This window comes from Danio aesculapii, chromosome 6 (genome assembly GCF_903798145.1).
Source record: "Danio aesculapii chromosome 6, fDanAes4.1, whole genome shotgun sequence".
In the NCBI taxonomy this organism is placed as follows: domain Eukaryota; kingdom Metazoa; phylum Chordata; class Actinopteri; order Cypriniformes; family Danionidae; genus Danio; species Danio aesculapii.
Genome location: NC_079440.1, coordinates 10,406,486 through 10,421,524, shown reverse-complemented (window position 1 = coordinate 10,421,524; position 15,039 = coordinate 10,406,486). Strand labels below are relative to the sequence as shown.

Sequence of the window (15,039 nt, the reverse complement as noted above, 5' to 3'; positions counted from 1 at the left end):
ATTATTTTTCTAGCATTAGGGAAATATCTGAAACAAATTTAAAATTTAACAGGGTAGCTAATAATTTTAGTCTTTTACTGTATCTCCATCAAAGCAAATAAATAATTGATCAAGACTTAGATACAGTGTGTCCTAAGTTGAAACATTGCATAAGCTAGCTCATTAAGCTCATTGCGCATCGATGGATTTGCTATTCAGTGTTTGGACTTTCAGCCATAAAAATAAAATTAAACCACACTGAAATTAACTAAACTGAACTTAAACTCTGAAAACTGCACTGACACAGTTTCAGTGCTTTGACACAATCTACATTGTAAAAGCGCTATAGAAATAAGAGGAATTAAACACAAAGTTTTCACAAATAAAACTGTCCTTAGAAAGTAGTTTTGACAGGTGAATAAGTAACTTTATATTTTATTTTACATTAGTCATCAGTTTGGGTTGTTTTAACCCAAATTGAAGTCAAATGTGGACAAACCAAACCACTGGGTGGTTATTTTTAAACTATAATTTGGGTTTTGCCTATATACGACTTCTTCCTTTTTAGTAGAAACCAACGTATTTTAAGAGTTGTAATTTGAATAATAATTTGTTTTTGTTTTCCTCAACAAGACATGAAATCCCCCCCCCCCCCCCATCTAACATTCTCTAATCTCTAATGTTTAAATAACAAGCACTTTGTATAAAATTAGAGGCATGGTGGCTCAGTGGTCAGCATTGTCACCTTACAGCAAGTAGGTCGCTGGGCCAGTTGGCCTTACTGTGTAGAGTTTGCATGTTCTTCCCGTGTTTGCGTGGGTTTCCTCCGGGTGCTCTGGTTTCCCCCACAGTCCAAAGACATGCGCTATAGGTGAATTGAATAAACTAAATTGTCCATTGTGTATGAGTGTGTGTGAGTGTTTCCAGTACAGGTTGCGGCTGATAGGGCATCCGCAGTGTAAAACATATGCTGGAATAATTGGTGGTTCATTCCATCTCCATTGTGGCGACCTCTGAAATAGAGACTGAAGTCGAATGAAAATGAAGGAATCAATCTAGCAACAATACAGACACTTTATCAATAATTTTCAAGACTAATTAGCAGTGCTGAATTTAATTTACAGTTACTATAATTGTTAACTGAGGCACAGAATATCACTAGCTCCATTTAAATGGCAAAAAAGTCCATGGTGTGAAATGAGACTGCCTCTGTATGAGCATTGATGGTCATTGAATAAAACTCAACAGATAGGAAAGTAAAATCTACATACATTTTCTCCATAGGAAATAATTTTTTAATAATAAAGGATAAACCTTTAAGACAGACCTGTTCATTGATTTTATATAATTTGTTAAACCTTTTTAACTTATTTTTAAATTACTTTCCTGATTTATGAAGTGTTTTGAGAGAATTATTAAAGTTGAGATTGTATTGCAGTCAAAGGATAAATTTGATCCATTGCAGTTTGCATCAGACAGAGCAGGGGAGTTGAAGATGCTAATCTTCACTGTTAAATTACCTGTATAATCACCTGGAAAAGCCTAAGACGCATGCCAGAATGTTGTTTATTGATTTCTCTTCTGCTTTTAATACTATGAAGCCACATTTGTTGGTTGAGAAATTAATTTCTCTTTTTAGCTTGGATCTTAATATTTGTGGATGGATTCTGGATTTTTTAGTAGGACGTCTGCAGTGTGTCAGTCAATGGTGCTCTTTCTGACTTTCAGTATTGTTCCACTGGGTCCCCTCAAGGCTGTTGCCTCTCAACTATTCTGTTTATCATGTATACTAATGATTGTTAGAGTATGTACGAGAACTGTCATATCATACAATATGCTGATGATTCGGTGATTGAGTCTCTACACGATCAGGATTTGGGCCATGGTCCTGTTGTGGAAGAATTTACTTCCTGGTGTAATAGATTTTCTCTCCAGTTGAACGTAAATAAAACAAAAGACATGGTGATAGGTTACAGGAAGGCCTCTCCTACCCCCAGCATAACAAATATTAAAGGTTTGGACATTGAAATTGTTGACACACATAAATATCTAGGGGTTGTTATTGACAATATGTTGACATTTCAACCTAACACCCAGGCTGTCTATAAAAAAGTCCAACAAAGATTGTTTTTTCGGAGGAAACTTGGATCGTTTCAGGTTCGACCTCTATGATGACACTGTTTTATAAACAGTTTATTGAATCTGTTTAATCTTTCTGCATTGTAGCTTAGTATGGTAAGCTGAGTGTGTCAAATAAGAACAGGTTGAGTAGCCTGGTAAAGGTGCCAGGCAAGATCATTGGTTTTAACCAAACTGGTTCAACGATAATTTACCATACTTGTGTTTTAAAGAGAGCTCGGGGTATCCTATGCACCCCGAATGACCCGTTGTACTCTGTGCTTCAGCTGTTGCCATCATGACGTCATTTTAGAGTTCCTATTTGCAGGACAAATAGAACCAGGAATTCTTTTATAATGGCAGCCATTAGGTCATTAAATGAGTCCAGGGGGGAGAGAGATGCACCTACAAAATGATGTATTGTATGTTGTGTGGTAATATTTTTTTAATGTGTACATGGAACTTCGCCTGTGTTACGGCACCTTGCTGCAATTTTAGTTTCCCTAAACGGGATAATAAAGTCTGATATTTCTAGCAGTAAAATGAGAATCAAATAGCAGAAATAATGACAATAATTACAGCTGGATGATTTGGTTAATGGTTAGCAATGCTTTAAGAAAGACCTTTAATGATAATATTAATGGATAAGTGCTTTCACAACCATTGCTGGTATGCTGCAACTGGCCAATCAATATAAAAAATTTCATGAAAGCCATATAATAATATGTAAATTGATGCACAATCCAATCCTCATCATCTACTAATATAGTTTTGTATCTGCTAATTCACCTTAAATGATTCATCCTAATTCCAAGAGCTGTTATTCATCTAAATTCCAAGAGCTTGTTTAATTAGTCCAAAACAATGAAGTGCTTACAGTGTGTGTGTGTGTATGTGTGTGTGCAGTTCTCTACCTCGTCTGATCAGACTGTGGCTAGACGAGTTTCACGAGGACCTTCGGGACTCTCCGGATCACCAGGCTCTTCGGCTACTCTGCGTTCATCTGCGTCATCGCCTCTGTTGCAGACGTCTGGTTAACCAAGCTGATACTCTTCTCAGAAAGTTTCAGACTGAAGGCAAGCCTTACCAAGTGTGATCATAGACCATAAAACCAGTCATAAGCGTACATTTAAAAAAATTGGGGTTTATACGTCTCCTTAAAGGAACTCTCAACAATGATATTATCCAATTTATTTTGACAGTCGTAGCTGTCTGGTGCTCCATTTAAATGGAGTTATTTATCTGTTGTTTCTACATTATTTGGTGCCCTACGAGAGGCTAAAATATCAATATAAATATCAATACCAAGATATTGATGTTAATATTTGTGATAAATCCAATTATCACTACATTAATTGGTGTCCTCATGTGAGGCAAAAATATCAAAATTAATGTTAATACAAAAATATTGATGTTAACATTTGTGATAAATCCAATTATTACTACACAGTGCTGTTACCTAGCTGGGCGACACGGTGGCTTAGTGGTTAGCACTGTCGCCTCACAGCAAGAAGGTTGCTGGTTTGAGTCCTGTGTTCATGTGGGTTCCCCCACAGTACTGGGTTGCGGCTGGTAGGGCATTCACTGTAAAAACAAAAGCTGGAATAAGTGGCCAAGACGAAGGAAAATTAATGAATATTACCTAGCTGGGGACTATTTTCAGGTGCTGCATAATAACATTGATACTGCTGCAGTCATGATACGGCAATTCCTTGATTATTATGCCAGAATGAGAGAAGTTCCAAGCCATATTGGCCTAGAAAATGGCTTTTCATTTTCCGTCAGTCTTAGTACATGATATAACTGCAGAAGAGTCAACATTTGAAATAGGAAAAGGGTCAAAATTATTTTTTTGCGAGATGCTAATAGTCTAATCTGATTCAATGATTTATGCTAAGCTAAGCTAAAAGTGCTTAAAGACCGAGAGATCGGCTAAATGGATTAAAAAATAGTAAAATTCAACCGTTTAACTCTACGTGACTTGTAAAATGAGCCTATTTCCAAAAAAGTGGAGTGTTCCTTTAAATCTGAATAAAAAAATTTCCATTAACAATATTTTGTAAAGATACAACTATTTCAAAATCTGTTCAATCTAAACACTGAGAAAATCTCCTTTAAAGTTGTCCAAATAACAAGCTTAATGCACATTACTAATCAAAAAATTAGACTGTAGTAAATTTACAAAATATCTTTAAGGAGCATGATTGTCACTTATTATTCTAATGATTTCTAGCTAAAGAAAAATCAATAATTTTGACCCTTATAATATATTTAGAATTTGTTTATGCAGCATAAGACTGGTTATGTTGTCCAGAGTCACAAATAGCAAGCAATAAATATGTCTTGTTTAGCTTTTACACACACCAACAGCTCTAAATAATTCCTTATGAATCAACAGACAAGCAAATGTGTACATCAGCAGAAGTCAGTGCCTCTGCTGTTGAGAATCCAACAACTGAAGACAACTTGGACGGACAGGAAGTACAAGAAATTGGGGATGTACTGGACTTCCCTGCACAGGACATTGCTGAGCAGCTCACAATATTAGACGCTGTAGGTGTCAAGATTTACACACTGAAGCTAGTTTTTAATTAAACGCCTGCATTCATTCATCTGTTTTCACTTCTTCCTCAGGAACTTTTCGCCAAAGTGGTCCCATTTCACTGCCTTGGCTGCATTTGGTCTCAAAGGGACAAGAAGGAGAACCAGAATCTAGTGTCCACAGTCCGTGCCACCATTGCTCAGTTTAATGTGGTCACTAACTGCGTTATCACCTCTCTGTTGTGTCCTCCTGCCACATCCCCTCCTGGATCCCCGTCATGCCATCGTAGCAGCCCTACATACAGGGCAAAGATTATTGAGAAGTGGATCTCTGTGGCTCAGGTGTGTATGAAGATGAAACTATAAAGGTGTTTGTGAACACATAATTTAGCACTTAATCGGTTTTTAAGCATATACTAGAGTAGCACACAGTGCTTTTGACAATATGTTTATATGTGCAATGCAGTTTTATCCTGCGTCTCAATTCGCCTACTTATACTACTCCTAAAAGAATGAACATTTCTGCGAAAAAAGAGTGTGTAACAGAAGAGTATGCAAGCTTTGGGACACACTACTTTCTTATTAACAAATAGTTACAATGCTCGGTTACGTACCCTGTCAAACATCTTGATCACCCACATTTCTTTCATATTTAATTTCCTACCTTATCGAAGAAGCAGCAGCAGGTTAATCTGCTGTTCACAAGTCTTTCATACATGTAAATCTCCTCAGGGATAATTATGCATTTAGAGATTAATGTCCGAACACATCTTTATAATAGTTTCTATTGTTATTGCCGATGAAATATAATGCGGAAAATCAATTCAATTCAATTCAATTCACCTTTATTTGTATAGCGCTTATACAATGTAGATTGTGTCAAAGCAGCTTCACATAAAAGGTCACAGTAAATAGGAACAGTGTAGTTCAGTTTGTAGTGTTTAAGTTCAGTTCAGTTTAGCTCAGTTCAGTGTGGTTTAATAATCACTACTGAGAGTCCAAATACTGAAGAGCAAATCCAACGATGCGCAGCTCTATAGATCCCGAAACATGCAAGCCAGTGGCGACAGCGGAGAGGGAAAAAAACTTCACTAAAGGCGGAAGTGAAAATCGTAATTAGATAATAATTAACAGTCATTCACACATTTTTACCAAAGCTTTACTACTTGACGTTTGGTCTCATGCATCTGCCATATTTGTAGTTTAAAACTTTTTACTCACATTTGTAGTTCTAAGCAAATTTATGTCCAACACGAAATGTATTGTGGGCAATAGGGTTGTCACGAGGGAAAGCGGGAGGTTGCCGCTTGATTGTTACATATTGAAATTGTCAGAGCACATAATGCCTGGAAACTTTAGTTTTATGCACACTAGAGTGCTTACAGTGCATTTGATGTCTTTTTATTATTATTATTATTATTATCATTATTATTATTATTATTATTATTATTATCATTATTATTATTATTATTATTATTTTATGCTGATTCGTTTCAGGAGTGCCATCAGCTCAGAAACTTTTCCTCTTTAAGAGCCATCCTGTCTGCTCTTCAGTCCAATGCTGTCTACCGACTGAAGAAAACTTGGGTGGCGATCAGCAGGTAATGCTTTCTGATCACATGTTTGTTGTACTGCATTTTTAATTTGCAAACCACATTGAAGAATTTAGTCTATAAAATGTGATTTCAGGGAGAGTATGGCTGTCTTTGAACACCTCTGCGACACCTTTCCTGATGAGAACTGTGTGCTGATCAACCGAGAGATCCTAGTTGAGGCAAGTTTTTACTGGTTTGGCCATTTTTTTTAACACTTTACTGTTGATGTGGCTATTTCAGGATTGAGACAAACAAATGAAATTATATTTAGAGATGATTTTATTATTTTAGAAGAGAAGGTCAGACAGTCATGCAGAAACACAGGTCACTGCAGTGTAATGGAGGGCTTTCTCCCGATTACCTTTTTTTATACACTAAATTAATTAACAAATTACACTAAGGCCTCAATCTTTATGGTGGATAAAGACACTCAAGATGTTACCTGAGTAAGTTAGGTAGAGTTAGTTATTTCACATTTCTCACTTATCCATTTACTTAATTTTGGCCATGGCTTTAAAATTTCAGCAGTGGTTTTATATCTGTCAGGGGTTACCTGCTTCCATCAGATTAATCTTTGAATTTGTGTTACTTATTTACAATTAAAATCAATCTAAATGAAAAGTTATTCTTTTGCACGAACACAAATTACAAATTTTTCTTTGTCCTTGTTCAGTTTAAACCAGAGTCATGGTGTCGGCCAGTCATGAGATACAATCAACTGCCTCACTGCACTCGAAAGCGGTCTTATTTTCTAAAGCAAAGCATTAGCTTCTAAGTTTTCCAAAATGCTAAGACTTTCTCCCAACTTATTTCTGGCTTTAATCTACAAGGTTACCTCACAGGACTGCTGTACTTTCCTACTCAAGACAAGAAAATTAACAAAATATTCGGAAATACTTAATTTTGATGGTCCGTAAACTGTCTGCTTATTCAACAGACATTTAACTGAATATACAAATCTTTGCAAGTACATGTCAACTTACACTAACCCTAACCCCAAGCTAACACTCTACTTATAATCTAATGAGAATTAGTTGGCATGTAGATGCAATGTAACTTAAATTAAACAAATGGACCACCAAAATAAAGCATGACCAAATATTCTAATACTCTCATGCTAGGTTCCGTATTTTTATTTTTATATTTAATCTAAATCCCTAGGTTTTCCCCAAAACATATTCAGTGGGCCCCAAATCACCTGTTAAGATGAAAAAGTTGCTTACACAATGTTTCATAAGCATTTAAGATCAGTAAAAATTAAGTTTCCTCCACACTGTAATTTTCAATGTCTTGGGGTCAGTAAGAGTTCTTTATTTCTTTATTTATTTTTGAACAATCTTTTTATTAAGATGTAACAAAAACGTGACAATTTAACACATTACAGTCACATTTACATCAGTTTAAAGGAAAAACAACAATAATAAAAAAACCATACAAAAAAAGAGGATAAAAAATAAAAAAGGGGGATGGGAGGGGTTAATTATGGTTCATCAGTGTCTTTTTCTGTTTTGTTTAGTAAATTGCTGAAATTAAAATTTGAAATAAGATATATAAAGGGTGTCCACATATTTTCAAAAGCAGTAAGTTTGCCTTTTAACATGCATGACAATCTTTTCCATAGCTAACAGAAGGACATGTTATTGATCCACTGTATAATACATGGCCTTTCCATTTTCCTCCAATACAAAGCTATTAGACACTTTGCTTATATTGGGAGTTTGCTTATATCAATAAGTTTACGAGTGCTGCTGTAAGAGTTCTTTATAAGTTATTTTTTAAATGTCTCAAGTTCACCAAGGCTGCATTTATTTTATCCATATACAAAAAACTTTAACCTTTATCAAACATTATTACAATTCTAAAATGCATGGTTTAGGTGACACATTATTATTATTATTACTTTTAAATGATTCTAATGTGTGATTTTCAACACAGGAAACGTTTATTTTAATGACATTTAAATTTATTTATTATTATATAGGTGAAAGCAATATTTTTGTTGGAGCTGTGTTTAGTATATATTTCAAGAGTCTGGGAAAGTTCCCAATTACAGCATTTATTTGAAACGAGAATCTTTTTTAACATACTATTTTTAAGACATCAATTTAACATGTCCTTCCTGTATAAAAAATATCAATTCCCTCCAGACATCCATCATATGTCCTGCACTTTGGCCTGTAGTGTTTAAACAAGCACCTCATAATGATTTAACATTACGTGTAAGAGCTGATAGCAGTGTTGAATCTTTGATAAGACGGGGACATGATGTCATCCTATAGTTGCTGTTTAGCTCATTTTACTACATTTAAAGATGCTAACAGGCAACATCCCCACACCCTTTTTTCTGCTCGCATACAAAACCTAAATCAATAGGCCATGCAAAATCATCCTGTTGAATCATCCTTTATGGAAGCAAAACATCCCATAATGTTCATTCAGTGTTGCTATCTGTACAGGCTCGTAATAGTCTTCTGCAGCCTTTATCGTCTTCTATTAAGTGATATATCTTCATCTTGTGTTGTATTTGCTTGCGGGAGATTGGATTTGAATGTGATTTATGTAAATGGTTCTTCAGTACATCTAGTGCTTAGTTTTGCATCACACCCTTATCTTAAGCACCGTTTCAGATAGCATGCATTTCAGTGTACCAAATGTCCTCTAATCTGTTTGGTGTGTGATTGATTTAGGAGGGAAACCAGGGAGCGGATGTAGAAACTCACTCTGCACCAAAGTCTCCCAGACTCAGTCCTACGTGTAAGCACATGGTAAGATTTACTATGAGTCTTTAGAAGTAAGGTTGTGAATTTGACTCATTTAAAGGTGCTGTATGTAAGTTTTTGAGTCGTCTAAAGCAGTGGTCACCAAACTTGTTCCTGGAGAGCCGGTGTCCTGCAGATTTTAGCTCCAACCCTAATCAAACACACCTGAACAAGCTAATCAAGGTGTACTTGAAACATCCAGGCAGGTGTGCTGAGGCAAGTTGGAGCTAAACCCTGCAGGGACACCGGCCCTCCAGGACCGAGATTGGTGACCCCTGGTCTAAAGCATAAAAATACCATAATATGTTTGCAGATATTTAAGAAACATACTAAGTGAACATTATTGTTGATCTGAAAAAGAATGCTGAGGTCAGATATTCTGCTTTATAAATGTGAGAGAATGCAAGTTATGTGCCTGAACGGCTGTCTTTGTTTTGGTCTTTTAACACGCCCACTGCCAATTTAGCCAATTATATTTCAGCACCCCGGGTTGCCTTGGTGGAAAACAGCTTATTTCATTCATTCAGTAAGGAAGGCTACCACAGGCTCTCAAACTGTGCGTCCGTGACCGAAATGAGACGCAGATTTAGAGTTCCACATGAGGTGGTTATTAATTAGCAAATAATCTAAATATTACGAACGTAAACATTAGGTGAGCAGGTTACATCCCAACAACACGCTACGTGATGAGATTTGCAGTGATAAGCAATTTGGCTGTTTGTACCAGACGAAACACAACAGAAATTTAAATACAGCCATTCAGAAGCACAGAATAGTGCACTCACTGCACTCCAACAAAATGGTAAGGTTTATAACCTAATTAATACTTATTAAACCTCCTATTAATTGTACATGCTGAATCACTGATATGTGTTGGTTTGTACTGAGTCAATTCTAAAGTTCAATTTCAAACAGTTTTTATTTGTTTTCAAGATCTGAGGTGAACTTGCTGCTGCTTTTTAGTGGTATGGCAATAAATGTCATGTAAATTGACTGAATGAAGCAGATGAGGTGTACCTGAGGTGATCATTGTCAGTTTTCTTTTTTCAGCTGCAAGAAATAAAAGCTGTTTCTAAAATACACATTTCAGGTGTTGGTTAGATCAAAAACTCCCTTTAATGTGGAAAATATTCCAGAATAAAAGCTAGAATAAAAAAAGCAGTTCTTAATTTTTTAAAACCATTTTAAGGTCAATATTATTTGCCCCCTTAAGCTTTTTTTTATTATCTACAGAACAAACCATTGTTATACAATGATTTGCCTAATTAACCTAGTTAAGCCTTAAAATGTCACTTTAAGCTGTATAGAAGTGGCTTAAAAAATATCTAGTAAACTATTATTTACTATCATCATGGCAAAGATAAAATAAATCAGTTATTAGAAATGAGTTATTAAAACTATTATGTTTATAAATGTGTTGAAAAAAATCTTCTTTGTTAAATAGAAATTGGGGAAAAATATACAGGAGGGCTAATAATTCAGGAGGGTTAATAATTCTGACTTCAACTGTAAGTCTATATTAGAGAAACCCAATTTTTTTTAGTGGTAGTGTATTTTTACCTGACAAATTTATTTTTCTAGCAGAGCTCATCCAGTGGTGAGGTGCCGTACCTGGGCACTTATCTGACAGTTCTCACCATGTTGGACACAGCGCTGACTGACAATGTAGAAGTGAGACTCTTAAAATTCATCCCATTCACATACTGCTTTTTATTTTAGTTTCCAAATTGAACCTGATTTAATTAAAATCATGAACTTATTGTGCTCACAGGGAGGTCTTATCAACTTTGAGAAGCGGCGAAAAGTAAGTAAAATTTAATGAAATAATCAGATGTTTTGAGTACTAATACATGAAGTTTAGATGCTCGCGTGTCAAGATGCATGACTTTTTTTGGGGTGTCCTGTCCTATTGTGTGTGTTTAGGAGTTTGAGATTCTGTCTCTAATCAGGCAGCTGCAGGCATCATGTGCTCACTACACTCTCCAATCACATCCTCGCATCATTTCCTGGATCAACAGCAGCATGAGCCTTTCCGACCAGAAAAGGTGAGACATGTAAATACACATGCCATATACATGATATTACAAAGCAAACATTAGAAAATCATTTTGAACATTTTATTTGAAAGAAATGTGAGCTCTACTGATGTCAGAAATGGTTGCATCTAGTGTGCAGAGTTGGGCAAATTACATCACAAAAGTAATTAATTCCTTATTACATTACCTTATTTCAAATGCTATTCTAATTACCATGTGTGAAAAAACTAATTTAATTACTTAAGAATATAATACACAATATTACTTTAAATCATGTGCAAAGATATAAATTAAACTTTTATTAATTTGTCAAACAAAGTTTTATCTTTATTTAAAAACTTAATACGTAAGCATTTTAATAACAAATATGATCTCTTTCAGTTAATAAATTGAATTGCTCTCAAAAAGAACGTCTTTCAAAGCAATGACAACATACACTCTCCAGCCACTTTATTAGGTACACCTGTCCAACTGCTCATTAACAAATTTCTAATCAACCAATCACATGGCAGCAACTCATGGTCAAGACAATCTGCTGCAGTTCAAACCGAGCATCAAAATGGGGAAGAAATGTGATTTAAGTGACTTTGAACGTGGCACGTTTGTTGTTGCCAGACGGGCTGGTCTGAGTGTTTCAGAAACTGCTGATCTACTGGGATTTTCAGACACAACCATCTCTAGGATTTACAGAGAATGTTCTGAAAAAGAGAAAATATCCAGTGAGCAGCAATTCTGTGGGCGCACATGCCTTGTTGATGCCAGAGGTCAGAGGAGAATGGCCAAACTGGTTGGAGCTGATAGAAAGGCAACAGTAGCTCAAATAACCACTCGTTACAACAGAGGTATGCAGAAGAGCATCTCTAAACACACAACACATTAAACCTTGAGACGGATGGGCTACAGCAGCAGATGACCACACAGAGTGCCACTCCTGTCAGCTAAGAACAAGAAACTGAGGCTACAATTCACACAGGGTCACCAAAATTGGACAATAGAAGATTGGAAAAACGTTGCCTGGTCTGATGAGGCTCGATTTCTGCTGCGGCGTTCGAATGGTAGGGTGTGAATTTGGCGTGAACAACATGAAAGCATGGAGCCATCCTGCCTTCTATCAATGGTTTAGTCTGGTGGTGGTGGTGCAATGGTGTGGAGGATATTTTCTTGGCACACTTTGGGCCCATTAGTACCAATTGAGTATCGTGTCAACGCCACAGCCCACCCAAGTATTGTTGCTGACCATGTCCATCCCTTTATGACCACAGTGTACCCATCTTCAGATGGCTACTTGCAGCAGGATAACGCTCCATGTCTTAAAGCGTGAATCATCTCAGACTGGTTTCTTGAACATGACAATGAGTTCACTGTACTCAAATGGCCTCCAGAGTCACCATAACTCAATCCAACAGAGCACCTTTGAGATGTGGTGGAACAGCAGATTCACATCATGGATGTGCAGCCGACAGATCTGCAGAAACTGCGTGATGTTATCATGCCAATATGGACCAAAATCTCTGAGGAATATTTCCATTATCTTGTTGAATCTATGTCATGAAGGATTAAGGCAGTTCTGAAGGCAAAAGGGGGTCCAACCCGGTACAAGTAAGGTTTATCTAATAAAGTGGTTGGTGAGTGTATTTCACGCATACAATTAATTATAAATTTATAAATTCATTGTGTTGTGCAGATAAAATTGTACTTTTAGTATATTATATATTTGTTTTACAAAGCATATACTTATACTACTTGTTTAAATATATTTAGGTATTTTAGGCAAATACATTATAAGAAACTGTAATGAAATGACTTCAAAATGAACAGTAATCCCTTACTTTTTCAGTGGATTAGTTACTTTAGTTACTAGTTACTTTGTGACTAATTACAACACAGACAGATATATTAGCCTCTCAGATATTTCAATAGTAACTGTAAGTGCTTCTTTCTCATTAGCTATGAGTTGTCAAGAGAGCTGGAACCCCCGGTTGACCCCTGTCCCAACTCTCCAAACTCCTGGAGTCACCGGCTCATCGCCAAGAAACTGACTTCGTGAGTTCTGTCATTCCAGTGTGCTTTTTTTGTTGAGAAAATAAGCTAATTTTACAAGTTTCATAGATTTAAACAGTAGATTTTTACCATTATTGAATCCATTCAGCCGATCTCCGGGTCTGGCGGTAAGTCTTTTAGCTTAGCATAAATTATTGAATCGGATTAGACCATTAGCATCTCGCTAATATGGCTTGGAACTATTCTCTTATTCTGGCGTAATAATCAAGAAATTTGGCTGCTGTACCATGGCTGCAGCAGGCGCAAGGATATCAGCACTGATACCTAGTTACCAATAGCTGGGGACTATGCTGCGTAATATCATTTCAACTGCTGCAGGTATATCAGCTTAGAATAGCAACTTTTTATTTTCCGTCGGTACACAGTGTAACTAGAGAAGAGTCCAACCTTAAATAGGAAAATTATCAAATATCTTTTTGGGAATTTTAAGCGAGATGCTAATGGTCTAATCCGATTCAATGATTTATGCTAAGCTAAGCTAAAAGTGCTCTCACTAGACCCGGAGATCGGCTGAATGGATTCAAAATGGTAAAGTTCATCTGTTTAACTCTAGGGGAGTCTTTCCAAAAACAATGGAGTGTTTCTTTAATGCAAATAGTTTCATTTTGTATGTTCAGACTCAGAATATTCAGAAAGTAATAAGGTGTCTTGCTAACTCGCTTGTGACGTGTTTGTCTTCTCCTCCTTCAGATTGCTGTCTGCCACTGAGAACTTCTCAAGGAAAACTCTTGCAGATCAGATCAGTCTGTCGTCTTCTGGCTCCAGCGGCTCAGACATGGAGGATCTCAGCAGAGATCTCAGCAGCCCCAACCTCTCACCACTTGCGTATAAGGTATGGCTAATTAAAATTCGCAGAACTACTTGCTTTTCAGTCTACTTGTTTGTCTACTACCTCATATACTGGATTTGGCAGACCTTTTAGGATTTTAAGATTACGCAATTGCAAAATTAAACACAAAATCAAGCAAATGTCGCAAAATTTTGTGGAGCTTAATGGCTTGTGTTGCTAGTACACACTTTTCATCTGGCGTCATATGACAGCCAGTTTGAACTAGGCCACATATGTTGTATTACTAACTAAACTTCTATATATTCTGTATATGCATCTGTTGTCATAAGCGTAGCTTTCTCTTTCTCTCTCTCACACACACTCACGCACACACACAAAAGCGCGCATGCTCTGTATTTTTCCATCAATGTGTTCAAATAGCTGTCAAACAACACAGATGATTAGGATTTATTTTCTATAGCAGGCTTTAGAGGTAAACTCTAAAATCTCTGTGTTGGCTTGTTATAAATTACAGAGATGAATGTTTCTTGCAGTGAAAAAATGTATAATGAATTATTCTAATTAGATGTGTTGATGTAAATAATTATTTTCCATTCCCTCATTCACAGTCACCGTCAGTTTCCTGTCAGGACATCTCAGTAGACACGCCCACCTCATCTCCAACTCCGCCCCCTTCATGTCAAAGATCCCTACAGGCCGATCTGCCTGAAAGCCCCTCCTCTACTTCATCTTCATCTTCATCATCCTCTCCATCCCTACATCAACACTGTGCTCTGCATCCCATGTACAACAAGCAGGTTGCAGATTCCTGTATCGTCAGAGTCAGCGTGGAATTTGGCAACAATGGAAATGTTTATAAAAGTATTCTGGTAAGTTGACTTTAACAGTTGGTGGCTCAGGCTCATAGAGTTCATGATTTTGGTTTTATTTTATTATTATTTTATTTTATTTTTAATTAAAATTTTTATTTTATCTTTAATTTTATTTACATGAATTTTATTTTATTATTTTAATTTATCTTATTTTATTTTTATCTTTTTTTATTACATTTTATCTTTAATTTTAATTACATTAATTTTATTTTATCTTATTTTATTTTATTTTTAATTTAATTTTATCTTTAATTTTAATTACATTAATTTTATTTTATCTTATTTTAT

General features: G+C 36.0%; 1 protein-coding gene across 8 annotated transcripts in view; it reads left to right on the top strand.

Annotated features, from left to right (window-relative positions):
• The window catches only part of rgl3a (ral guanine nucleotide dissociation stimulator-like 3a), a 39,477-nt gene that overhangs the window by 20,624 nt on the left and 3,814 nt on the right, over window positions 1-15,039 (top strand). For 6 of the 8 annotated variants that reach the window (XM_056459479.1, XM_056459480.1, XM_056459477.1 and 3 more), the window contains 12 exons: window positions 3,004-3,173; window positions 4,496-4,650; window positions 4,732-4,980; window positions 6,136-6,239; window positions 6,328-6,412; window positions 8,921-8,998; window positions 10,574-10,663; window positions 10,764-10,796; window positions 10,916-11,037; window positions 12,976-13,071; window positions 13,780-13,921; window positions 14,488-14,748. In XM_056459479.1, the coding sequence (XP_056315454.1) occupies window positions 3,004-3,173; window positions 4,496-4,650; window positions 4,732-4,980; window positions 6,136-6,239; window positions 6,328-6,412; window positions 8,921-8,998; window positions 10,574-10,663; window positions 10,764-10,796; window positions 10,916-11,037; window positions 12,976-13,071; window positions 13,780-13,921; window positions 14,488-14,748 (1,585 nt within the window). The remainder of the gene's footprint in view (window positions 1-3,003; window positions 3,174-4,495; window positions 4,651-4,731; window positions 4,981-6,135; window positions 6,240-6,327; window positions 6,413-8,920; window positions 8,999-10,573; window positions 10,664-10,763; window positions 10,797-10,915; window positions 11,038-12,975; window positions 13,072-13,779; window positions 13,922-14,487; window positions 14,749-15,039) is intronic. The other 2 variants (XM_056459481.1, XM_056459483.1) reach the window with 1 other exon arrangement.